Source organism: Lepisma saccharinum, chromosome 1, assembly GCF_977018435.1.
Source record: "Lepisma saccharinum chromosome 1, izLepSacc3.1, whole genome shotgun sequence".
Taxonomy (NCBI): Eukaryota; Metazoa; Arthropoda; class Insecta; order Zygentoma; family Lepismatidae; genus Lepisma; species Lepisma saccharinum.
Window position 1 is genome coordinate 19175814 of NC_139229.1, and position 27402 is coordinate 19203215.

At 39.8% G+C, this 27402-nt stretch overlaps 1 protein-coding gene across 1 annotated transcript in view; it reads right to left on the bottom strand.

Moving 5' to 3' along the window:
- The window catches only part of Fife (regulating synaptic membrane exocytosis protein fife), a 428989-nt gene that overhangs the window by 43598 nt on the left and 357989 nt on the right, over positions 1-27402 (bottom strand). The window contains exons 9-11 of the mRNA XM_083129431.1: positions 20958-21023; positions 675-799; positions 444-556 (exon numbers count right to left, since the gene is read on the bottom strand). Of these exons, the coding sequence (XP_082985557.1) occupies positions 444-556; positions 675-799; positions 20958-21023 (304 nt within the window). The remainder of the gene's footprint in view (positions 1-443; positions 557-674; positions 800-20957; positions 21024-27402) is intronic.

Genomic DNA, 27402 nt, shown 5'->3' on the forward strand with positions numbered 1-27402 from the left:
AACTCTTATTAAATTAGTTAAGAAGAAAGTATTTTCCCTTGAAACAGAGCATTCACACGAAATTTTCACACAGAAATGGAGTTAAACCTACTTGGCATACTCCCAAATCAGTCAAATGCTCCATCAGGAATTCTATATACTTGCTATACTCACAAATCATTGGATGTTCCATGAGGAGTTTAACCTACTTGCTAAACTCACAAATCAGATGACGTTCCACGAGGAGTTCAACCTGCTCTCTATACTCACAAATCAGTCAATGCCCCACCAGAAATTCAGCCTACTTGCAATATTCACAAATCAGATAGATGTTCCACGAGGAGTTCAGCCTACTTCTATACTCACAATCAGCTGAATTTTCTACCAGGACACCAGCCCTACTTAGTTACTCACAAATCAGTTACATACTCTCCAGGAGTTGAGCCCCCACTTGGAATACTCACAAATCAGTTGCATGTTCCACCACGAGTTCAGCCACGTCGCCAGTTCGATCCATCACAGCACACACTTCTTCAAAGCTTCTGTCCACTAGAGAGACGCCGTTCCATTCCAACACCTGAAAATATAGGAGGTAACAAACATTATTTTACACTACTGCCTTCAGCAGAATAGGCTGTGCTTTCAAAAAACGGTAAACTCATTGTCGTAAACACTTAATAACAATTGTTACATACCTTATCACCTTGTTGGAGTCCAGCTTTTTCTGCGGGACCCGCTGGTACCGTCCACACGATGTAGGCAAAGAGTCTTCCATCTGATCCAGTTTTCCCTCCAACTACCCGCATGCCAAACCCACGAGCTGAAAGAGAAGGAAAAAGTACAATGTTAATTGGGCACAACCCGAAACCAATCAGGGAAAGCTGAATTTTTAGATCTCAAGTTTACGGGCGATCAATTTCCTAAATTCCTACAATATCCTCCAAGGCATCCGTTGCATAAACAAATAAAAATAATTAGAAATTAACTAATTTAATTTAAAGATGGATTACACAATATGTATGTATCCATGACGAAATATTATTGGAATATTTAAATCAAGGCAACTTCAATGGAGAGGCACGTATGGGAGAGGAAAGACAATTTTGCAGAAGGCTTACTGAGAAACCTAATGGTAAGGGACTGAAGTAAAGTTTTTAGATGAAGATCGGAGGAATAACACAGGGTGATTATAAATTATTGAACAGAATTCAAGGATGATTAAAATAAGATCAAAGGAAAGTACACACATTTAATTTTTTGTCTTTAATAGACGAAGTTGAACCGTTTTATTTACAAGATGTGCAACATCCAATCACTTTAAATAACTTTCACATGAGCTCCTTGTGTGGTACGTAAAATATCCAGGCGGTAATGAATTCTGTGTTACGTTGCAGTGACTTTACTTATTTATAGTTCATCAGTGTCACTAACTTTCGTTTGGCTTTGACAAACCTCCAAAGAATGAAATCCAGAGGAGTTACATCGGGTGATCAAGGTGGCCAGGGAGTTGGTTATTTAAAGTGGTGGGATGCTGAGCTTATTGTACATAAAACTGTTCTACACTTTCTATTAAAGAGAAAAAAAACTAAATGAGTACTTTACTTTGTTCTTTTTTATCCATTCTTGAAATGTGTTAAATAACTTATAACCACCCTGTATGGAAGTGAAACGGAAGAAATTAATAAGGGTGGTCCAGATTGAATCAATGGTTGCTGCGTCAATAAACCGTCGAGTTTAGGAATCCTGCAAATATTTTGCTATGGTAAGTTCGCAGACTGAAAAAATCGTCTCTTCGTGGCCAGCCAAAGCAAAGTCTATCTCGAGGCTCTTTTGCGGCGTGATAAGTGCCTGGGACGAAGCGTGTTAACAACCAGACTATCCTGCCTAATACATTATGGCTGTGCAAACTGGGTTACGCTCTGTTGATTTAGCGTCGCAATTAAATCGAGCGCACGGAAAGATTCGGTGTTTTGGAGAAGCCAGGGGACCGAGGATGTAATAACCCTGGTTTCCTGATAGCCTATTTGGAAATTAGCGAGGAGAGTTACTGAAGCCCCCGGGGAATATCAAACAGAGCAGCCAAGATTTCTCTCTGGAGAGGGGTGAGGTGAAGGCCAGCTTACTGGAAAGCAATTTAGTTCGCTGCTGTGAAGCAACAACCAATCATCTTTTTTCGCGTGTTCTCAACTCACAATTTTCATGAATGAAATATGTGTGGTTGAATATTAACTTCTTAATAGCCGATCGTTCAGATGTTACGGAGATGTTTAAATCTCTTGCCGATCTATGAAATTGTTGAACACAGATTTACTCTTCGTTCTTGTCGGTCATTCATCAAAGTTTTAGTATGGCTTTATCGATTCTGAACTAGCCATCAATATCTCTTTGCCTTCATTTCGGAAGTTGCGAGTCTAGTCGCCATCTTACTCTTTAGTTTCTAAGTAAATTATGAAGATATTTCAAGTTCTAAGTCACTCTTATATTTCCTAAGTTCTGAATTCTTCTTCAAGGTTTTCTCTTTCATTCGTTAAGTTCTGAATCGATCGTCAAGATTTGTATTGTACTCTTTCAGTCCATAAGTTCTGAATTCTTCGTCAAGGAGGTTTTCTCTTTCATTCGTTAAGTCCTGAATCGCTCGTCAAGGTACTCTTTCAGTCCGGAAGTTCTGAGTCGATCGTCAAGATTTGTATTGTACTCTTTCAGTCCGTAAGTTCTGAATTCCTTGTCAAGGTTTTCTCTTTCATTCGTTAAGTTCTGAACCGCTCGTCAAGATTTGTACTGTACTCTTTCAGTCCGTAAGTTCTGAATTCCTTGTCAAGGTTTTCTCTTTAATTCCTTAAGTTTTGAATCGATCGTCAAGATTTGTATTGTACTCTTTCAGTCCACAAGTTCTTAATTCCTTGTCAAGGTTTTCTCTTTCATTCGTTAAGTTCTGAATCGCTCGTCAAGTTTTGTATTGTACTCTTTCAGTCCGCAAGTTCTTAATTCCTTGTCAAGGTTTTCTCTTTCATTCAATCAGTTCTGAATCCTCAACAAGGTTATACGCTTTCATTTTGTATAGAAGTTTCTCCAGAGTTTTCGATCTGTGAGAGGGGGATGTGAATTTAAAGATAGACAGGTCAGATCTTCGTAATAAATAAAAGAGAGATACAGGGCTGGCAGGGTCCCAAATACTGGGGGGGTACTAAGAATAATATCGAACAGGCCCGTGCCCAGGATTTTTTTGAGGGAGGGGTCAGATCCGAAATTGTGTTATATGAATATGTGTATGTACGTATGTGTGTGTGTGTGTGTGTGTGTGAGAGAGAGAGAAGATCACAAAATAGTTAAGATACTTAAGTGTTTTTAATAAGTGTTAGAATTTGTTTAATTCTTGCTTTCTGTTAATTATCAATAAGATTTCATACTTATAATAGTCTTGCATTCGTGTTAGCCTTGCATCAAATGTTATAAAACTAAAACTACCCAATATTGCATACTTCTGCAGCCAGCCTCTCTACACAACAAACACATTCATTTATGCAGGGAAAATATTGAATTTTTTTTCAAAATTTAAAAAATCGTCGATTTTATTTTTCGTAGTTTTTTTAAGGTTGAATTTAAATATTTCATAGTTCGAGGGGGAGCCATGACCCCCGTGGCCCCTCCCCTGGGTACGGGTGTGATATCGAATACATACACAAGTTAGTGTAGTTGTGAGTGTTCAATGCTTTTTCTCTCTCAAGACATCTCAATACGCACAATAAAAGTAAAACAAGAATGTAAAACAATAACAACTATGAAATCTAATTGATTTATATTAATATATAAATATAGCAAAAACTTAATAAAAAAACTTATACATAATAAAACCACTTCAACTATTTCATAATTTATTAACATCTTTAACCAGTTAATAAAGGAATTAGTTTGCTACTTTATAATATCTGATATATTTAAAAGTAACAAATGTCTTTCTTTTTGTGTAAATAATAATAATAATAATTATAATATATTTTAATTTAGTAATTTATTTTTACTTTTAATAACATAAATATGTATATCGTATAATTTATATGTATGTTTTTGGGGAAGGGGGTTATAGATTAAGATCTTTCTCCCCCCCCGCCAGTCTTAAATGATTTCGCACCCTGAGCTGGACTGCCTACTCGGACACCGGGTAAATTCCCGATGCTTCTACTCGGCACCTTCCGAAAACACACACCGTCGGCACATTATTCCTACTCTTACCAGATTTAGCAGTAATAAAAGGCTATACCTCCTTCTTTCTTTCCCGTGCGTAGCAATAGCTGTGATTGGGGAGGGGGGCTGGGTACAAAGGAAAAAGTAAGAAAAGTGTAAACGTCGCCGAGTCCCGTGAAAAAGATTAACTTAATATTTTTGTTGGTTTGTAATGAAATAGATTTAGTAAATTTTCTCTTCCTCGATTCACTCGCAGTACAACTGTTTTTGTGAGAGTCACACTAACTTTACATACTTATTTCTTGTTGTTATACAATGTCTGACACCGTAAGTTTAAGGTCGCTCTTGAAGACTCTATTCTTTCATTCTTCAAGTTCTGAGTCACACATTAATGTTTTACTTTTCATTTAATAACCTTAGAACAGTTCAGTCACATTTTAACTCGTAAATCTTGATCCACAAGCCAGATAGTAAACGTTTGATGACACTTTCAAAAATTGTGGAACAAAAATACATGTACACAAAAAAGACTAAACAAATAACTCAATTGATACATAACTCGTCTTTATTTTTTTTTTGGGGGGGGGGGTTAAGAAAATATTTACATAACCAGTATTTACGAATATTTGGTGCATTAGCATATGAGAGCACAAATCTTGTGTCACATTTCTTGTGTTGAAAGAAGAACGTAATAAACAATGTCAGATCAAGTAATGCGAAAAGAAGATTCATTTTATCAAACTGTCACTATTTAACTGGGCATAATTTGCAGATCTGGATTAAAAGGTAGAAACTGGTTGTGAGAGCTGCATCTATTCACAAACTTGAATCTTCAGAGAATCAAGTTAGGAACAACAGAGTACGTACATCATATAAATGAACTGGCAAGGTGTTGGTTATTTTATTTTGCAGGAGCTCTCTTGTAACCACACACACACACACACACAACACACACACACACACACACACACACCATCACACACACACACACACAACACACACACACACACACAGAGGTTTGCAAAATTTTGAAATCGGGAAACTTGTAAGGCCGCCTTATTTCGGCGATCCTCTTATTTTGTAGCCTACATAGTTTTCTCACCGTCTATAGGTCCGAGAACATAAGCTGGGCTTACACATTGCTGGCAAATCTCACACAGTTTTGCATTTGTGCTGCCACCTGGAATGCTTTATGGGAACTACTTTTCACACACCTTTTATGAAAATTTTCCATCATTTGGGGAACTTTCCAGAATCAACTCAAAATTATACAAGGGCATTATTTAATATATTTTTTCCTTAGCTTGATTTTGGATGATTTTTTTCCCGGGGACCCAAGAAAAGCTCCCCAGAGCCGATTTGGTGTAAAGGTGTGTATTCTAGTTCCCCGAAACGACCAATTTGTCAAAACACACACACATATATACACAAACACGTGCATTTGGGCCTATGAAATGATGCCATTACGAAATCAAATCAGCTTCTGCTAAGGGTACGAAAAAAGTACGGTAAGCCGCCGTAGGTGTTGAAAGCATCAAAGATTCGTCTCTTTAATTCATCGGCATGCCTCAAATGCACAGAATGGTAATGCAGATGGAAGAAAAGAAAGGGGCGAGTGGGATTGGAGTTTTTTTGAGGAATGGAAATTACTCAGGTCGGCCGTGAGGGATTGTGGGGAATTCGGGAACGTCTCGACATATAGCTGCGAAATTGGGGAGCATGGAATTTTTTTCCCCTTCCATTGCATTTTCCTTCCTACCCTCCAGCGTTTCCAACACCACGCGGATTCCTCGCGTGGTTTTAGGTGCGGGTCACTAGGTCACTCCGAGAAAAAGTGCACCAGCGATAGTGGCAGATGTAAGGTGTCATGGAAGCATTTATAATATTCATATCTTACAGATTTACCCCTCCAAGCTGATATGATTCAAAATAGGAGACCAAAACCAATGAAAAACCTGTCGTCAGCAGTTACCTGAGGACAACCCTGGGAGGTACAGTCACCGGCAATAAAAATAGTACACCTAGATCCTGAAATATTCGATTTCTTGCAAGGCGTTATGTGTGTTGCCTAACTCTACGGCGATAAGTGGACTTTAATAGGAAATTTTCAATGGCAGGTTCTGCGACTGCCGTATAGTTAGGCAACACACAAAACGCTTTGCAGGGAAGAGGATATTTCAGGATCTAGGTGTCCCCTTTTTATTGCCGGCGACTGTATATGCAGGTAGAGCGTGGTGTTGCCTACAACATCTCCATTATGGCCTAGACCAAGAAGTGTAGAGTCTGATACAGTATAGTTCTTCATAGCACGGCTGGAGGAACAACTTTACCTTCACCGTTTCTAGATTTGAGTTTGAGTTTTGTTTTTAGCCCACTTTAAAGTGAAACCGAACTATTATGTGCCCTCACCGGGGATCGAACCTGTGACCCCTTGATTAAAAGGCAATGACGTTACCACTAACCCATTGAAGGGGGGGGACATTCTTCTCTATTTTACTAGAGAAGCTGCAGATGCCTCGTAGGAATTCAGTTTCCAAGGACTTTAAGGTGAAGAGGTACAGCTAGTTATCTCCTCCAGCTACGAAGAGTTATACAGAGCATTCCCTGACATTCGCTACGAGACTCGGCGGAAAGCGGCCCGGCGTCAGCGCTTGTCTTTCCCGGTGAACAGGTCCGCGACAGTCGCACACTACAGTCTGTATTTTTCGCTCTCCCTGCCTTCGCTCTCTTTCCCTTTCTGTTAACGTTGCAGACTGACGCCAGTATAATCCTTCCTCGGAAGTTGTGTTGTGTCGTGTCCGTATGTTGAAGATTGTGGCTTAATATGGCACCACAAAAGTTTACATTACAACAAAGGATCTATCTTGTCGAGTGTTACTTCGGGTTCGGAAAGAGGAATTGTGGAGAAGTGCGACGACGTTTTGCAACGAAATTTCCTGGTGTTCCCGTTCCACATAGGACCAATATATTAAACCTCGTAAAAAAGTTTAGAGTAACAGGGTTAGTTCTGAATAAAAGTGGAAATAAAAATAGGGAAATCTAAAAAATAAAGTATTCAAAGACAATCCGCACACCAACCGTGAGTTAAAAGAGAGTATTGTACGAGAAATCGGGAGAATAACAGTAGACGAACTTGCACGTGTAAATTCCAATTTCCTTCGGAGATGCCAGGAATGTGTTGCAGCAGAGGGACATCATTTTCAACACCTTCTGTAGTCAAGGTTATTACACAATATGAAAACTGTAATTTTAATAGCCCACTCTAGCGGCTATCGCGGACCCCGTTCACCAGGAAATACAAGCGCTGACGCCGGGCCGCTTGCCGCCGAGTCTCGTAGCGAATGTAAGGGGATACTCTGTAGAAGTAGACTACACTCTGTCGGCTGGATAATAGCCCTGGAAACAAGGTTTGTAAACATTTGCTGTTCTTTAAAGGGATGTCTCCGACATCCGCGGCGGATGTCGGAGACGAAAAATAACAAAAAACTCGTTATAATTCTGAAAGGGTTGGTGGAATAACGCGAAACGTAACACAGGATTAAACGCGAAAAGAACAATAACGAAATTGAACAAGCCTGAACGGAATGAACGCAAAGGGACAAGCGCGAAAAGGTTAAAAGCGAAACGGATTAAGCGAACGGAATAAACGCGAAGGAGTTAGCGCGAAAAGAAGTACAGCGAAACGTATTAATCGACAAATCAAAATTGAATACAGAAATAAGCGCAAAAGGAAGAATAGCGAAACGGATTAATCGCGAAGTCAAAATTGAACACTGGAAAAAGCGCGAGAAGGAACATCCGCGAAACGGATTAAGCGCGAAACCAAAATTGAACAGAATACTGGAATAAGCGTGAAAGGAAATAGAGCGGAACGGTCTAAGCGCGAATGGAACAAGAGCGAAAGGATTAAGCGTCAAACGGATTGAACGCGAACGAAACAACCGCGAAACGGATCGAACGCGAACGAAACAACCGCGAAACGGATTAACCGAGAAAATGTCAGTTTCGCACTTAATCCCTCTCGCGGTTGTTCTGACGACCCTTCTAAAAAGCACATGCAGAAAATGTTCATAGCGTGAAGCAACCGTTCGACACCAACGGTTCGATTCGGAAATCGCCGATGAAAAAGAAAAATCTGAAATGGTGCACTCACACGCTTCGGGTCACCCAGGCGGAAATTGCACGTGAAGGTACCCTTTTCTCCTAGAGAATGGAGGTCGCCGCCTCTCCCTCCTTTCCCCCCTCATTTCACAATGAGATAATCTTCCCGCGCGACACCGTCCGCAATGGACCAGCGTCCACCGTCGAAACGAGATTGCGTCCTCTTCGTCCGAAACCGCGACGGATCCTCCTTCCCCATCTGGCTTTGCGTCGGTTTCTATGGAGGCTGCGTCCCTCTCCTTTGTGGAGCCCGCTTCCACCTGCTGCTTAATTAGAAGAGCCGTCTTTCGTTTCTTTGTGGCTCTGGGACACAGAGAGGACAGAAAACAAAATGGAAATCTTCCTGAGAAAATTTCCAGCTTGTAGACCTCAAATTTCGTACCAGGCTTCAAATTTTCCCTTCATCGCATGGAACTAATGACTGAACCTCCCCAAAACTAAAGTGTGGTGGTATGATTTTCCATGTAGAATGTGTGTGTGTGTTAAGAAAATAATAGATTTTCATAATCGATTCTTGAACTAATTGCAACGAGATGTTCAAAGTTCCGTATGGTACCAATGGTCAAGTTAGGCCTGGAAATTAATACAAAGTACTAGAAGCTTTGCTTTAAATGAGTGCAGTGCTTCAAGAAACCATTTTTTAACACATGTTCGTTACTCCGTTTACGAGGCAAATGTCCGAATCCGTAAGCGCCCCGTTACGTCCCTTCCCGTCGCTTTTCTGTGCAGTCGAATCGAGATGTTGCCTAGCAGTACAGTTGCCACTTTTCCCGCCAGGTGTCAGTTCGAACGTCACTCACAGCGTTCTGGAACGCAGGTGCACAATACGGAAACGGAAGACAGACACCAATCAAACAACACAATGCTTTTCAACTAGTTATTACTTAAATTGCAAATGAGGCATTTGATTTATTCTTTTACAATGTTTCTTAATTCAGTGTTTCCGATAAAATATTCAAGTAGCACTAATTAGATCGTCTATTCAAGAAACGTTGCAATATTGCCGCTTTGCGTAGTGTTACAGCGAGTTGAAGCGTGAACTTGTCGCGCCTTCCACCTCTCCCCTCTAAAGCTTAACGCCCACCAGACATGGAGAAACGCGACAACAGAACTTCTGTTGTCTGCTTCTATTGAAATCAAATGGTGTCACGCCCACTACAAGGAAACGCTCAGAACCGAAGTAGGAATTTCCGTGCCAGAAGTCTGCAGGTTATCGCCCATTGAGACGCCTGAATCGCGTCTGTTGCCACGTTTGTCCGTGTCTGAATGGGCATTAAGCTTAACTCCACCTATGCCACGGATTCGGACGGGGTTCAGTGAGCGGAGCTGTGCTTTAGGTAGCAGCAGATACCGATTCGGACACAACCTAGTAGTGGAAAATAACTTTCATTATAGAATGAAGGAAGATACGTAAATAGTTTTAAACTGAAGGGATTTGTTTGTTCTAATTGTTGTTTTAAGCACACTTAATACACAAATAGACTAATTGGAAATGGACATACAGTTTCAAGTGGGATCCGAAGCACTGTGCAATGTAACGTGCCACCATCGGGTATCGAACCAGGGACCCCTTGATTACAAGGCAACGACTTGAACGGATTTAATGATGAAAAATGCTTATTTACTGGTTTATAGCTTAAGGAATTAAAGGTCTCTGATTTGATGATAAATATTGCCTTGCTACAGGATTGTACTCTTAAATCCCTACTTAAATAAATAAAGTAATAATGACACGTCCTAGCTTAAAGGCTATTTCAAATTTGCCTCCCTAGGCAGCTGGGTAAGCCTAAATACGCCCTTTACACGAATATTTTCGTTCTGGTGGCTTACACGAGAGATGGATACTTGGCAACAGGCCAGGGCAGGAATGACCCGAAGGCAAAATCTCTATGCCCCCTCCGGCCAAAGCGCCCTATCCACCCCCCTGACCAGAGGGAGAGGGAAAGGACAGTGAAAGGTTTTTGATCCGACACTGAGCGAACGAGAGAAAGACAAAGAAACTGACATAAGAACAACACAACATTTTTTTTATACATAGGCGGCTAATATAAGTGCAGAGCCGCGGTGATCCAGACGGTGTGACGTCTGGCTGGCATGAGGAACTCTGGTTCGATTTGCTGGGTGCTAGATTTCAGATGGGGATTTTTTTCAACAATGTTCCTGCAAGGAGCGGCTCCGAGGTTCACCCAGCCTCTACGGAATAAATCGTTATTTGGGCTTAATGGCGACAGAAGTGTGGTGCTGATCACATCACCGCCGTACGCTTTCATGGCATGTTGTATTGTGCAAGGGATAACTTTACCTACGCCAAAGAAGGAAATTGGGTCGTGAAATCGTCATATAATTCAATGGTGCACGTACAAACTCATTTTTACTCTTGCATTTGCAAGTGGTACGTAGTTCAAACAGGATTGCAACATTTAGATTCAGTGCCCATTGCAAAGCAATCATTGGATTACAAGAACCGGACAGGCTATGAGATTATTTCCGGAGTCCGAAAGCACCGCCTCCTCACCCGCCTCAAAAAATACGTCCATCCCCGTTAATCAATGAACCTTGTAACCTAATACAAGAGTTGTTCTGGCCAAATACCTAGATTGTTTCTCTCTAATGACTCGGGATGGAAATCGCCATTGGTCGAGATGGGGAGGGAGTGTTCATTTCCAGGTACGTTCGAGCTTCGTGGTCTGGAACGGAAATCCGGGATTTTCCCAACAAATTATGAGCCTGCAGGCCAATAGCCTCGCAGCGGTATGTCAGCGCCAGCCCGGGAAAGGGTGACAAAGACAGAGGGGGGTAGGGTGACCAACACTCGCGTATTTCCCGGGATCTCCTGTATTAAGGATATTTTGTTAAAAATTCTCCCGGCTCCCGTATTGGTATTCTCTTTCTCCCGTATATATCATTAACAACCAAGATGGCGAAATTGTAACTCATTCCTAGCCATACAGAATTCAAGTATACTGCAAGACCTTGCACGTTTATCCTTTGGTGGGCGGAAGTGACGTCATATCTTCCAGTAGTTGATTTATGCTTAGTTCTGCAGCAGTAGTGGGCAAGTTCATATGGGTTGGAACTAAGAAACATGAAAATTTGTAAATTTGTATTCTCTATTGTTATATTATATAAAATGTAAATTAGTTATTTTGTTTAATATTATCCATTCCATAGACATTTGCTGGAGTAATACCGCACCGCTAAGAAATGCGAAAAAAAATGTAGCGACTAAATCTCCCTTAAATTCAATGCTGAAAGTTCGAAATGTCCCATAGATTCATGGCCGAAAGTTGGTCCCTCAAGAGGAGAGTCGCCATACAGGATCACGTGGGTGGACTATGGCCCTCTTTGAAAAGTATTTATCCACACCATTACTTTCCAACAGCACATGAGGAATGTTCAAACAATACCAGTTATTTGCATTTTAACACGATGGTGAATGGACCATATTAGTGATGACGTCACCAGCAGACAACTGAGCAAGTTTGAGTCCAAACAAACCCGCTACGTGGTATTTTCCTATGCTATAGTATTGGATTTTCCATCGCAAGGAGCAACTTTTAAAAGCGTGACAGCAGTTATGAAACAAAATCGTGATGTGTATCGTACAATACATCAATGGAAAGATGAGCTTTCGGAGAATATATTTCATGTTACACACACACACAGGATAAAATGAAGAATAACTGGGGTAATAAAATCCAGCCATCCTGGGTCTGAAGCTCAAATGCCGACGCTGCCGTGATGACTGCTGGGAGCCCAACAACCTCACGTGACCGCAGCGGCGCCGACTATTCGTTGAGGTACAGCGCCTTGAATAACGTAGTGTGGAAAACGACCCAAGAAACTGGTTCCCCAGACGGATGAGAAACATAGATGGCAGTGCGATCAATGTCGGTGCTAATTTTCTTATGAAAGTAATGCGGCTTTGTTAGTTTTTGGAATATATTACGTAGATTTGTTTGTCTTGAAAGGCGGTACGTGAATTGATGGAAACAGTTATATTTGTGGAGTGATTTGCAGTCACGAAATGACATTAATTTGGAAAGAAAAGTAAAATAAAATTAATAAATAAATAGCATGCGTAACACAAGAAGAAACATCGCAAAGTGATTCCGGACGCCAGGTGTTGGATGGCGTACTAGAGTTTTATTTTTCTATGTTATTAGAATATAAATAGTATCCTGAGAGATATTTCATACCGAGGCGACAAACCACAAGTGTCGCTTGGAAGCGAGCAGTCAGTAATCAATGCAGCCTTTCGAACCGTAGGGACACAAGCTCTGACTGCACCGTTTCCTCAATGAGATTTTAGACCAAAGCGACACGCGACAAACAATACGAGGATTTCACACCAAAGCGACACGGGTCCTTCGGTCCAAGGTAAGTTTCACACCGAAGCGACACATGTTGCTTGGAAACGAGCCAATCAAGAGCAACATTTCACATCGTAGCGGCATGATGGGAAGCACAGGCCAGCGTTCGATTGGTGAAATCCTCAAGAGATAAGTGTCGCGGGCCCCTTGTCGCTTTGGTGCACAATCTCCCTAAAGCAAGACACTCATTGCATCGCGCATGCGTGAACAACAAACCACGGCAACATGTTGCAAGCTATTGAGGATATGGCCCAGTTTGAGCGACGCACAAGCGACAAAGCGACACGTGTGACTTATCGTGTCGCCTAGATCTGTTGTTGTAATGTGCGGTTTTCCGTGTCGCCTATCTGTTGTTCGCATAATTAGCAGCGAACGCTTGCCAATAGACTGAAGGCACCATGTCGCTTGTCACTTAGTTGGGAACTCCCCATGTAGCGCGTCGCTTCGGTCTGAGCACCCTTCCTTTAGGGAGCTTTCCGACCGAAGTAACAAGTATCACGCGAATACGCCATATGAACGTGTCGTTTGCTGTTTGGACCCTCATGTGCAATGAATGCTATTTTACAGTCTGGAAGTGTGTGTCACTAGTGTGACAGTGTGAACATCCCGTTTCGCTTGTCCTATTGGTTTGAAAGTTTCCTTACACTCATGTCGATGGCAATAAGAAAGTTTTGTGGGGTTCCCCTTGTCGTTTCATGGAATCATCATTATCATCATCGCCGCGATTAGTTTAAAGCGGAAGAAAAGAGACAGTAAATATCCAAAATACAAATGCTTCATTGTGTATATCTTTAAAAGAAATGATGATGATGATAATAATAATGAACCTAATTCATACACAAAAATTTAGTTGCCAAGAGCATTCCACGCGTATTTTTTCTCCCGTATTATTAACTAAAGTATGACGATAACAGGACGTGGTCGACTGTCTAGAATGTTCGTTAATATCTTCGCGACCACTGCACCAAATATCATAGCAATTATCATATTCATAGAAATGCTTCATGTAAAAGAATCAGACGTTGCAGCGAAAACTCCATTTACTTCCATTATAAGCAGACGAATACCAAGCACCGGGTTCGACACCAGCGCCTCTAGCGGATCATTTTCGAGTGGAACCAGCCAGAGCGCGCAGAACTGTGCCGTTTTCCACACTACGTTATTCAAGGCGCTGTAGTTGAGGTTCAGGATCAGAGGCCAACTCGGAGCATTTGCATTATTCAATTTCTTACTCTTGTTATTGTTATAGTAAAGGGAGAGGGAGAATTTGAAAAGGGGTGGAGAGGAGAAGAAAGTGATATTTTTTTCCTCTCTTTCTCTGTATGAGCGTATGATGGTTATCACAGTCCGCAACGACGCCAAGGGTAACGGGCTTCAATCCCAATCTGAACATGGGTGCTCTTTGCGAGTGTCCCTTCATTAATTTCATCATATCATCATCCTCATCTTCGATATTAGTCAGAAGTGGCAGAAAAGCGAAGTAAATTAAACCAAATCAATCGATCAATCAAGTTTAAGAGAGAGAGAGAGAGAAAGAGAGAGAGAGAGAAAAGAAAGATAGAGAGAGAGAGAGAGAGAGATATTGGAAAAGGAAGGATATGGACAAGAATACAAAAAGAAAAGCAAAATATTATTTGTATTTTTCTAACTTCAAATCGCCCCTACCACTTTTGGTCTATTATTCTCTTTATAGCGTGTCACAGAAGTTCTTTTCGCAGTGCCGAAACGTGGTGTCGCTGGTGTGATTTCGTGTTGTTATGGCTGCGACTTTTTTAAAATATAAAAAATATAACCTTTAAAGTAATTTTTGAAAATGTAACAACATATTCTTGCATCTATCAACGTATAGTAACTCTTGATGTGTGCTAACTCGTAAATCGTATTTCTTGATTTTATTGTAAATTGATGGTTTAGATGTCATTCGAGTGGCAGTCCTTAATGTTCCGATGCCCCTTCTTTCTTCCTATGCCCGGTAATAGGCTTCTATGCTTGTTTTTGTAGCATTCCAGAGTAATAAGTCATTATTCCCCTTGCTCACTTCACGTTCACAACAATGAAAGCGAACCCTCGTGGCGGAGTGGTTAGCACATCGAGCTACGAGGCCAGGGGTCCTGGGTTCGAATCTCGGCCTGGGCATGGATATTTCTGAGTGTCCGTCCGCCAATTTCATCATATCAACACTCTTCCCTATCTTCGCAGATTAGCCAAAAGTGGCACAAAAAACGAAGTAAAAAAACAACAAATCAATCAAAGAACAATAAAAAATAAATGGACGAAAAGAAAAAAAAGATAAAATATAACAAAGAAATAACAACGGAACAGGAGTAAATCGAGAAACCAACGAAAACGCAGAACACTGGGATAGAAACAATTTTTTCGCCCTCGGAACAAGTTGTCTTTGCCATTCTACCCTCACCTCCCCTTTCCCCTCGTTGGACACCCCGCGCTGGACAAGAAACATATGTGAAGCCCAGTTTGTACCGTGTGTCCAGCGTTGCCAACCTCCCAATCAGGAAAAGTGTTCTCATTAAACTCTTAAATTTTGCTAAATGCAAAATTGTGTCGGATGACTTAGGTCGTAAGTTCATTTTATGAATCTACTTTGAGGAGAGTTGTGATGTGAACATGCGTTGTTGATTAGTTAAACAATATTGGTAATTTTCCCCCATTAAATTAATTACAATGGTTTAACCAATATAATTGGTTCAATATAACGCTTGAAAAAGTTTGAGAAAATTCGACGACTACAAACGACGGCGGCATGTTTTATCTGTGACCCCAAGTTTCTATCAATTTCCTTCAATAAAATGTTCCTCGTGAGCTAAGTAAGGAAACATAAAGAAAATATGAAAAGAAGACGGTGGACCAGATGTGGCTAGATCGGTATGCTACCTTTTGTTTGAAACAAATAAGAGATGATAATAACCAGATGAAATGATCAAATAAGATTTTTATAAATTTATTTTTTCAAAATATATTCCTCTGAATTCAATTTATCTGTCTCCCAGGGGCGCATGTTTATAGATGAAGCTATATTTGACCATTATCCCAAACAAATGGTGCTAGTCAAACTGTACTACATTTAGCACAATTACGCTAGGGTTGGCATCACTGCGTGAGGCCGGACTCACTGTGTCCATTTCGGGCGAATGCGCCCCTGAAATTATGCTTTCCCGCATGAATCACATAGAATGTTATGGGACCAGCTGAGGCCCTCAGAGAAGTGGCTCGACATGGAACGAAAGAGCCTCTGGCATGGATGGAAATTTGTGGAAATTATCGTAAGGCCTAGAATTTCAGTTTTCTTGTATTAAGGCGTCTTTTAATGAAATTATAAGTAATAAAATAATCCGTAATAAGCAAATATATTAGGGTAGGCCCGGCCTCCGGGTCTCTTATGAGGCTTCGCCTATGCCTTCTCGTACCTTGATTTCTCGCATACTACGGTGACTACCGAAGAAGAGAATGAGAAGGATTTTTTAAATTTAAAGTCTAATTAAAAACCGAGCGGATTAATTAACTACTTGGGATGTGTAATGGGATTTGCAAACACTCAGCTCCCACTAAAGAAGCCGGACTGTGACTATTTTGTCAGTAGCGGATTTATTCTTAAGAATTGGAATTTCGTGTAGCCCTGTATCTTCTTGTGGAGGATTACTACGAGGATTTATTTCTAATAACTTTTTTAAAAACTTTTTCCTACCCTGTTAATATTTGGTTGCTGGCTCGATGATTTAAGACCGCCAATGACGTCACTGAGCAAGATTAAGTACAAACAAACCCATCACGTGGCGTTTCCTTATATTATGCGATGGGAATGGATTTTCCAACTGCCGTATTAAAGTATTACATAGATAACGGTAACTATGATTCGTATTCTAAAAATATAGTACAGTAAAGTAAAAATATGGACTCTATTTAATTCGAATTACTCGGTAATTCGAACTTTTTTCGTGGCCCATTGGAGTTCGAATTAGAATGAGTCAACTGTATCTTTTTTTGGCCTTCATTGAATGGGTTAACATCACAGATAGAGGTGACGAAGAAATAAACAGTTGCGACTCGTTATTGTAAATTAACAGGCATGCTGTTAAATTTTAACGGTACGGTATTGCAAATTTTACGGTAATTTCTAACCATGCGCGCTGAAAACAGATTTTTTCCCAATATTGTAATAATGTTTCAGAAATCGCCATTGTTGCTTCCCACGGTTGTCCGTTGTTCGGAAGATTTGTATCGGCGCTGGCGGATAGTTTTCAGTGCACCCGTCCGTTACTGAGAACAGGGGGAGTGAGGGTGTTGCCACTAGGTTATCCTAGGACCCTAGGTTATTACCTAAGGGCTGCACAAAAATGAGACGTAGATGGAGTAGAAGTGACAAAGCGACAGACAATACTGTGATAATAGCTAAATGAAACAACATGAATTGACCACGAGTCTCTCATTCATTAGTTTGCTACCGTAAAAAAAACATAAGAAAATGTTTTAGGAGAGCGTTTTCTTGTTAAATTTTAGTGTATTGTTTTATGGAAGTTTAATGAATAATTTTTAATCGGATGTATCTATATTTTAAAGTTTACAACTGTTATTAATACATAGCAATTAGTGGAAGTGCCATGATAACAAAACTGTTAATAATATCTGCAGGCCCCGATAGAAAGGGGCTAACATTTTATACCGCCCCCTCTACCTTCCCAGATTGAGAATGTCCGTTATTAAGAACTCGATTGTAGTCGAGGGTGTAGGGCGCTTACTCATTATAGTATACCTTTGCTACAATGCGTATTCCATCGACTTTCATTTTTTGTTTATGTAATTTCTCCGTTACTCCAGTGAGTTTATTACTACCAAATATCATACTTCTGGTTTCTCGTGATCGGGAACATAATGTTGAAGGGTCCTTAACAACATACTAATTTTGCACCTCTATCATCCCGGATTTGGCCGCCATCCTGGAAAAATGGCGTCCAAAATCAGTTATTTGCAAATATCTCGCTTGGAAACCATTTTACAGCAAAAGAGACTATGACAAAAAATAATCTACGTAAAATTTTCTACAAAAAATGTTCTGTGTATTTTTCTTCTAGGAAGCACCATTATGGCGCTAGAAAATCGAGTATTTTCACCTTTTTTCCCGCTCCATTGTGAAAGAGCGAAATGCTATTTATAAATGCCTATTATAAATGTTCTAAGGATTCTTCTTGAAAATGTATTCTCAAGTGGTAATATATGTATATTAATTAAAACATAATTTTGTAATATTTAACAAAAAACAAATGAACAAGGCCCAGTTGAAGTGACACGTGCAGTTTGCCGTGTCGCGTCAGTTCGAAAAGTTGCATTTATTTCTTAAGATTGGTTTCCAAGAGACATGTGCTGCTTCCATCTGAAAGCTCCGTTCATCTTCTATACTCTGTCCCGGGAATCTCTGGAGCGAGCGAACGAAGACAAGGGTCTGCACAAGTAGTAACTCGAGAAGACAGTAACTCGACCAATGAATACGTGACAGCAAACATAATTGCATGGTTGTGGGACAACGATTGCAGCTACTAACCGTTTAAAGGGAGCGCGTACTGCTTCGCCCACCCACAAGCTTTCTCCCCTTCTCTAATGTAACACGCGGCCTTGTTCCACAGATTCCCGGGACAGAGTATACTAGAGGAAGGGAGCTTTCAGACGGAAGCGGCACGTGTCTCTTCGAAACCAATCTTAAGAAGTAAATGCAACAGTGTCAGATTTTCAACCGTTATTGAACACTTTAGCCCAATTTTTCTACAGCTACAAGTCCCTTGCGCAATCTTTAAGGTGCTTACAGGGTATAATGCGAAGAATCTGGCGGTGGAGCATCTTTGTCTCTCAGCGAGTGGTACAATGAGGATCATTAAGAGAAGGCTTCTTGGTTGTCCACATCCCTACCTCGTCAACTATAACTGGTATGGGACAAGTTTGTACTTAAAGTTTTCTCTGAATTGGTCTTGTGTTTTTTTAGTAAAATAATTTATTTTAAAAACTCTGGATCAACTGGATACAACACATTTGATTTTCACTTCCGAAGTGACCGCTCCAGTGATTAACTCTCTCATTTTGTTCAAACTTGACATTTGCCAAATTTTTACCAACGATACTCAACACTGAAGACATTCCAACATCATAAGCATCAGAAGGATTGGTTTTCTTAATCCCTGTTACTTCCCTAATCATTGACTTTATGCCATCAAAATCAGGGAATGGTGGGTGAGATGAAAATCACTGACAAAAGATTGATTGAGTTTGAGTTTTAAGTCCATTTTACGCACAGTAAGGCTAATCGGGACTGAACCTACAGTTTAAAGTGGGATCCGAACCAATATATGCCTCCACCGGGTATCGAACCTGAGACCCCTTGATTACAAGGAGACGACGTAATCACTGCGCCATCGGGTAGGCCTCACTGACAAAAGAACTGAAAGTCTTGCTTATCCCTTGATATACGAAACTTTCGTGCATCGACATTCTGCTCATCTATTTTATCTGGAAACCAATGAGCATGCCAAAAAATCCACTTAGCATTCATTGACTCTGGTCACTCCTCTGCCATCCCCCACAACTCTTAATGGAGCGCCGGGTTCGATGCCCGGCGGACGCACATAGTGGTTCGGATCCCACTTCAAACTGTAGGTCCGGTCCCGATTACCTAACTGTGCATAAAGGGGACACAAAAAACCAACTCAACAACAACAACAACTCAATGCAGCGCATCATGGCTCAGTTGTTATATCTGACCAGAACTTTTCTGATCATTTTATTATGGTTTGAATTGTTGTTTTAAGTTCACTTTACGCACAGTAAGGTTAATCGGGACAGGACATACAGTTTAAAGTGGGATCCGAACAACTGTGCAATGTGTCTCCAACGGGTATAGAACCCGGGACCCGTTGATTACAATGGCGTTTTATTGTGAAACAACCTTTTTGGACAAATTCAACATGCTCCTTTGGAGTTATCTTCTCTTTCAGACCAAATATATTATCTCCTGCACACAGCTGACATAAATAACTGCATGCAATGATAAAAGCAATTGAACTCATAAATGACATTCTGTAAGAAAGAACAAATGTAATAAGTACAGTTTTATAGAAGATAAATACTACAAAACATCATGGAAAATACATTTTTGTGAGTTCCGCACTTGCAAAACTGGGAGGAAAAAAAACAACATAAAATTTCTCGCTCAGCTAGCACCAAAACGGCGCATTCTAGAAGAAAAATGAAGAGAACATTTTTTGTAGAGAATTGTATGTAGATTATTTATTGTCATAACCTCTTTTGCTATAAAATGCTTTTCAAGCAAGATATTTGCAAAAAACTGATTTTGGGCGCCATTTTTCCAAGATGGCAGCCAAATCCGGGGTGGTAGAGGGGTGCAAAATTAGTATGTTGTTAAGAACCCTCTTTTGAAGATAATAAAATGTGTTCCTACTTTCCCTAATTTTTTTCCTTATTGGACCTCCTTATTGACTGGCCTAAAGACCCACCAGCTGATCTGTTTAACCGCAGAAATATGTGAAGATGACTGCAAAACCACCATGCTGAAAACTACACTAATTCAGTGTGTTTGTGCAAAATGTTCTAGTGATAAGTGTGGTGACGTATCAAAAGAGGCACAAGTAGAAACGGCTCCAGAAGAAAACGTCACTGCTCAATGTAAGTTGAAAGTATTTTCCCCAAGCTTTTCATTTTTAGTGTTATTAGCAGTATCATAAAAGTTATTAACAGTATACAAACTGACAATTCAGAAAAGGAATTTTAACAAGTGAATCAAAGCTGAACTATTGCCTAAAAACACCACTGCAGCCTTTGCGTTTAAAAGCAATCAGTAAAATATGCATTTCATGTTTTGAAAATGTCTTCTTCTCTATTGTATGAATAATATGCCTCTTTCATGCTAATCATGAGAAGTAAATTGATTTCATCCATACATGAAGTTGGGAAACATAATCCAAAGTTAATTAAAACATGATCTTCATTTAACGATCCATTAAACTTAGCATATATACTGTAAAAAATTTGGGATTACAGCACTGATTAAGAAGTAATGCATGATTTCAATTTTTAACTTCAAAACGTGAACAGGAAAAAGATCCTGGCCCTCTTTCCTTCACCACATTTTTTTTCAATTCAAACACTGCAGTATGATGTTATGATATACAATTTGAACTTAGCAGTCACATAAAAAAAATAACAAATCGTAAGTAAGTGGTCAACACTAGTTTTGCTACTCACTTCTATGAGCCTTATCCGCTGGGTCTCTCCTGATTACAACCCTTCGTTTCGATCCTGTCCTGGATGCTGTAAAGATAGCACAGTGTTAAAAACAACTTCACGAATAATATTTTTGTGTTGAATTTAAATTATTTGTGCCGAATCGATATATTATCGATCTCGGAAAGTTCTGTTACATACATATGATAAATATGTTATTTACCAACTCAAGCTGCGAGAAACACATCTAAAAAAACCTCAAGTTCAATATGTCAAATAAACAAGCAACAAGTTTACTTCGAGAAAAGGTGGACATTTTTGGACTGACCTTAAATTTAAAAAAAGACGAGAGCATTAGATTGACAGCTTTTACATGACTTTGCTATTTTTTTAACATATATAAATTCATGTTATGGAAGAAATTACCGGTAATTAAATTGTGGTGCTTCGTTAGGCCACACGTATGCATACATGGCCATTTGCACGTCACTGAACGTATTATAACCATTTTTGGTCATGTTCAGCATATTTTATCTTTTCAAGGTGTAATAATAGTTTTTCAGACAAAACGATAACTTCCACATTATTCTTGCCTGAACTTTCGGAACAATTAAAAGTCATAATTTCAAGTCTTGAAATTCTAATTGCAACTTCATGTTACAACCTCTAATTCAACAGGCACAATGATGAAATGCAATCGATACTAACACAGTATTTCCTCACATTAACTTCTTCCTCTTTTCAACACTTCTTCCACAATGTAAGGTGGGTGACCCTGATATGGCCATGCTAAGATGTGAGAATTTTTCTAGCCGCCATATTGAAATAATCTAAACCATTTCTTAAAATCATTCTCAGGCTAATGTACTTTCATAAAAAAATTTACATTCCCCATGAAAATAGTTTTACTGATACAAAAACACGAAATTCCAAAAGTCTACCTAGTGGCCATATGAGGAACATGTGCAGATGATATGGCCACCCTGTTCCATGTTCTGCAAATCGCGATTTGTTTCAGTTTCATAGTGCAGTTCTGCTAAAATTTAATAATTTTGGTGTAATAGGAATAAACACAGTGGGGCAGGAACGGGGGGAGGGGGACAGGGGTACATTGTACCCCAAATTTTTGAAGGGGTACTGTACCCCCTAAATCCGTAACTTCAATTGTACCCCCTTAGATAATTTGACAGACGCAAGGTGCTACTCCACGTTAAACTGTAGGTCCAGTCCCGATTAGCCTTACTGTGCAAAAAGTGGACTTAAAACACCAAATCAAGCAAGGAATGTGCTACTGTTAAAATAACCTATTTTCAATTCGCTCAATGAAAGTAGTTAATATTGTTTATAACTTAAAGCATTATATTTCTTACCTCAGAAAGTCAAACCATTGTAAACTTATTACACTACATTGTGCTTGCTACTAGTTAGTTCAATGACCTGTGTTCTTGGAAACCTCTTTAAGGAGATGAAAATTGTTTAAAAAGTGTGTGGAACAATGGAATCAGATAAAGTTTACTCTCAGAAAATCACGCTCCAGACGAATTCTCTCTTTTTGCGTAAAGGGGGTACACTTTTCTAAAGAAGAGGTCGCGTCGATTCGAAGATAAGATACAAATCTTAATTAAACCATAATTAAAATTTCATAATTGCAGTGTCGTGTTACTAAAATATTAAAATATTCTGATTTTCGGTAAAAGCTGAGGCTGCAAAGGGGCACTCAGCACACACAAGGACAAAACACAGGACAACGCACACAAAATTATACTGGCCATAGTGCCAGTCGCCAGAGCCTCGTTCGTCTGCAAAATGCAGTCCAGGGTGTACTAAGTGGAAGTGAGGTTGACAATTGGGTGTACTACGTGGAAGGTCACCCTTACACCCCACGAAAATCGTCTCATTATGAACAACTCGTAAAAGGTACGCCATCGACGACAACACCAATCCAAAGAGCATTAAAAGCTGAATAGAGTATGTTGGTTTTCATGAAAACAGTCTTTGCAAAACATGCATAAAACAAAGGAGATTTAGTAAAGAAAAAGAAAAAGAGGTCACACGAAAAACACAAAACAGGCAAATGACGCCATATTACTCAACCTGGCTGAATGAGAAATGATCACGTGACACATTAGGAGGGTCCCTCACTGGATGCTGATGACATCTAGCGGATTCTTTTCTTAGCTAACTCACAATTGTGGGGGGGGGGCATATCAGGAATATGGGAGCATCCACCTTATAAATAACTTTTCATTACATAATTAGCTATTTCCAAAGCGCCTTTTTGTTCACGTTCTTGTGGCAGTTAAGTACCTCCTCAAGGTACTTAGCTGACAATATCTGTCGTTTACATTTCAAAATTATCACAAAGTTGTCATTGTACTTTTCAGCTCTGGATCATAAACTATCAAAAAAAATAAAAATGCTAACCAAGGCAGTCTTTATTACATAATAATCACGCTATAAACGAAACGTTTCCACCTTCTAACAGGATCTTCTTCAGACCAAGATTCAATCAAACCGGTTTGATCAACTTTGAATCTTGGTCTGAAGAAGGTCGCTGTTAGAGGTACCCAAATTACTAATACAGTTAATATAAATCCGTTTACATAATAAAAAAAAAGTATATATATATATATCAATGTAGCATGGTGTTCTATTACATTAATAATAATGACCCTTCACGTCGATAATATTCCCTGGTGGGAAACCTTTTGTGTGTAAGACGAAACAGAATAAGGCGAAATAGGATGTCCCGTTTCGTCTTAGAAAGTTCGTGTCACATAAATCATTTGAAATTCTATTGGGGGAGTTGAAAACTCAATAAGGCGAAATGAGATAAGGCGAAACGGGAGGACACGGAGGCTGGATACGTTACGTTTACAGTATGGTTATTGTGTAATAAAGACTGCCTTGGTCAGCATTTTTAGTGTTTTATTAAACATAGAAACAAGGCTTAATAGTGTTACCATTAGGGTTCGGATTTTTATGACATCATATTTTCCCAGGCGCTGGTTTTCTGTTTGTTAAGGTAGTTTAAGCACGTTTCTTGGTGTTTTGAAATCAATAACACTGTTTTTATTGGTCATATAAATGCATATTTCTACTATATTTTCGGTTTAGGGCATATTATGGCCCAAAAGTGTGGAATAGAAGCATATTTTCATGTTCAACACACAGTACTTCCAGTGTTTAAAAAGAAATTCCTGGCTTGTTTCGCAAACTTATCTAAACGGCGGATTTTTTTTCCAGTTGGTTTTATACTTGGTTGGAAAATAACCAACGGTGTATTTTTCCTGGACGTGCTTTAAAAAATAAGCAGTGAAATTGTTTTCCAATCCTTCCTTTCGTTGTCCGCAATCGGCTTAAAGATTGTTAGGCTATTGTTCATTCCTTATCGTTAGCTGTTCTGCCCCTCCCCTCCTCTTCTATACACAGCAAACAGACAGCATTGGAAGTGTACGTTATTTTCAGTGAGGGAGGGTATCTGTGCCAAGGAAGGGGAGAAAAGGATCCTGTCGTTTAGAGTTTGAAGCTTCCAGTTCGCAGTGCATCCAGAGACCATCTTTGCTCCGGAAAGTAGGGGAACGAATTTTGCAAGCAACGCGTACGTTGTTATCATTTCAAGATGCCGAAAGTGAAGTGCCCAGAGAGTGTGAAATTAAAAAGTTTTGTGAGAGAGTTCGGTGAAAAGTTTTTCAGTACTGATGGCCGAATTTTATTTTGTAAATGTCAGTCATTTTAAAATTTACATATATCCTATTCGTCATATTTTCAGTTTTTAAGGTCATAAATGCATGCATATTACAGAAGTTTTTAGGTCATAAAAATCCGAACTCTATTTATCATAAACTAACAAGAAGTATATGAACATAAAATATGTGGTAACGATATTTGTAACCAAATATATAGGCATATGCTTCCAAATTTCATATTTTCCATTGGCATCTTTTGTTTTGTTTTGTTGAGAGAAGACATTTTATTAATTAAAAATATATTGTTGTTAGGGTATATTAATGGAAACTTTAGGTCAGAATTGAGCAACTCACTTGCATATCTTCTCTACTGCACGATGGACCTCAAGGCCAGTAAACAGCAGAGCAGGAGTGATGGGACCGATTGCGTTGAGCGATAAAGAATACTGCGGGTGATAGACGCTCTATTTTTTATGGATCCCCATCCTTGAATTTGAATTTAAATTTAAAAGTTTGGGTGCGTCAGCACTTAGGCTATTTTGCATCCGTCACATTATACAGGGTCCAGCCCCTTACCATTCCAAATAACAACTCTAACGTTGCATAGCTAAAATCTTAAAATATTCTGACTTCCGTTAAAAGCTGAGGCTGTAAACGGGCACTCAGCACACACAAGGACAAGAAACAGGACGAAACAGAACATTTTACTAGCCATAGGGCCAAACGCCAGGGCCTCGTTCGTCTGCATAATGCAGTCCAGGGTGTACTACGTGGAAGTAGATCCACATACTGTTTCTTCTGGATAGTGCACTTACGAATCAGACGACTAGATGATTCTCACTGCACGAACGCGATCGACGAAGCCTCCTGTCTCCTTTCCTGCAAAGCTACAGCAGCGCTGTTCGCTCTGCAGCCTACGCGTGTAAATAAGAACGTTCTTTCACAAATAAGGCCTGTTGACCACACAGGGCTGTTTCAGCTAACATTTTGCATATCTTAATAATTTTGAAGTTGTAAAAGAATCCTAGTCGCATAACTCTGAGGAAAGAATATAATGGACCAAATAAATGGCTTCTAAAACAAGATGTTGCGTATTACGGTAGCTTTAGGAATTTGAGTCTTGCATTGCAAATTCTGACGCAATTGCAGTTTCCCTCCTTTTTCCTTTTAGTTCGGAAACCGGCCGTGAAAAAGGAGTGGCGCTACGAACACCAGAGTAACACATTACAACACTCGCCCCTCTTCAGAAACGACCCCAGCACCTTTTAAATGCCAGCTTTCTCGGGCGGTTCTGAAGTTTCGCGACAGTTGCAAACTCAATTTTTAGGTAGCTCCTGCAGCCCTTTCTTTTCCCTTCTCACGGAAGGATTTTTCTTTATGCCAGCGAGTAACGAATTTCCCTCCGCCTTCTATCTTGAGAGATTGCGTTATATTCGGGGCGCTTGATTCAATTGTTTTTTGCAACGCAGTAACTTCTCCCCCCCCCCTCTACCCTTTCCTCTGTCAGATACTCAACTTCTTCCTACCTTTGGCTTGGATGGGAGAGGGCAGTGTTGCCTCAATCTTAGAGCACAATTTCCCTTTTGCAAGGAGAAAAATTCCCCTTTTGGTTCAATTTTTCCCTTCATTTAACGAAATTATATAATAACAATTATATTGTTAGAACTTCGGACAGAAATTAATGTACCTTGCGTTTGCTCCACGAGCCATTTCACAAGTAAATCATCTATTCTCGTTGACACAAACTGTTGACACGCAACGTGAAATCAACAAAATATAAATAGGCAAGAAGGCTTATTAAAGAAATTGAGATAAGAAGTAAAAACAGGGAATTATACATATGAAAGTGGAACGTAATGTAATCTAAATTTCAAATTTCCCTGATTTTTTTTTGTATTTTCCATCAATTTTTCCATTTCCCTTAAAATTTGATCAAAACTTCCCTGCAAAAGGGAAATTTCCACACATAACGGGAATTTCTCTACAAAAGGGACAACACTGCGAGAGGGAGGGAAGCGAACCTAAATACCATCAAAGAAGTCAAGAAATTTCTCCGAAGACACAAGAGATAAAAGCGGGAGATGATGATTTCTCAAAAGTTGAACGTAAAATGTTATTTATGTCTGGTTAAAAGTCCAAGTGAGCCTAGAAAGAGTAGAACGCCTCCAATTTCGCAGTCAGGAATGAAGAATAGCGGTTTCCGAAAGCGGCTTTTCCTGGTACGAAACTCTCAAACGTATATCTAACCGTTGGAGCATGGCGGAAAGAAAGCCGACAAGAGGATTCCTTGCACCATACTACATATTTTTGAAGAACGTTGTAAATTTTTAGAGATGCTTTTCTAAATACAAGAAAGCAACAAGAGATGGCAACTCTGACAATTAGTGACAAGAAACGACTGTTTAAGACCGTTAATTTCCACTGCCATCAAACTATCGTAATAATGACTACTACAGAGTTTTTCTAAAGTCCTTCCCACAATTAAATTCACTATAACTTTGTAACAAACAGAGATATTTCAGTGAAATAAAGTTCGTACTGCACAGCAGTCTTTAAAGTTTTACCTGGTAAAACTGCACGTTGAGAGGATCTCGTTACCACGAGCGATCAGGTGATTCCAAGATGGTGTCGATTCAGGAGAAGCAGTGCGTCTTGTGGTATGCAAAGCTGAAATCGTGCGTCCTAAATGCGAACAGTGCCTGAATCGTCCTAATTGCGAACACATGAAACTGAGAAATATTTCCACGTCCTAATTGCGAACACATAGAACTGAAAAC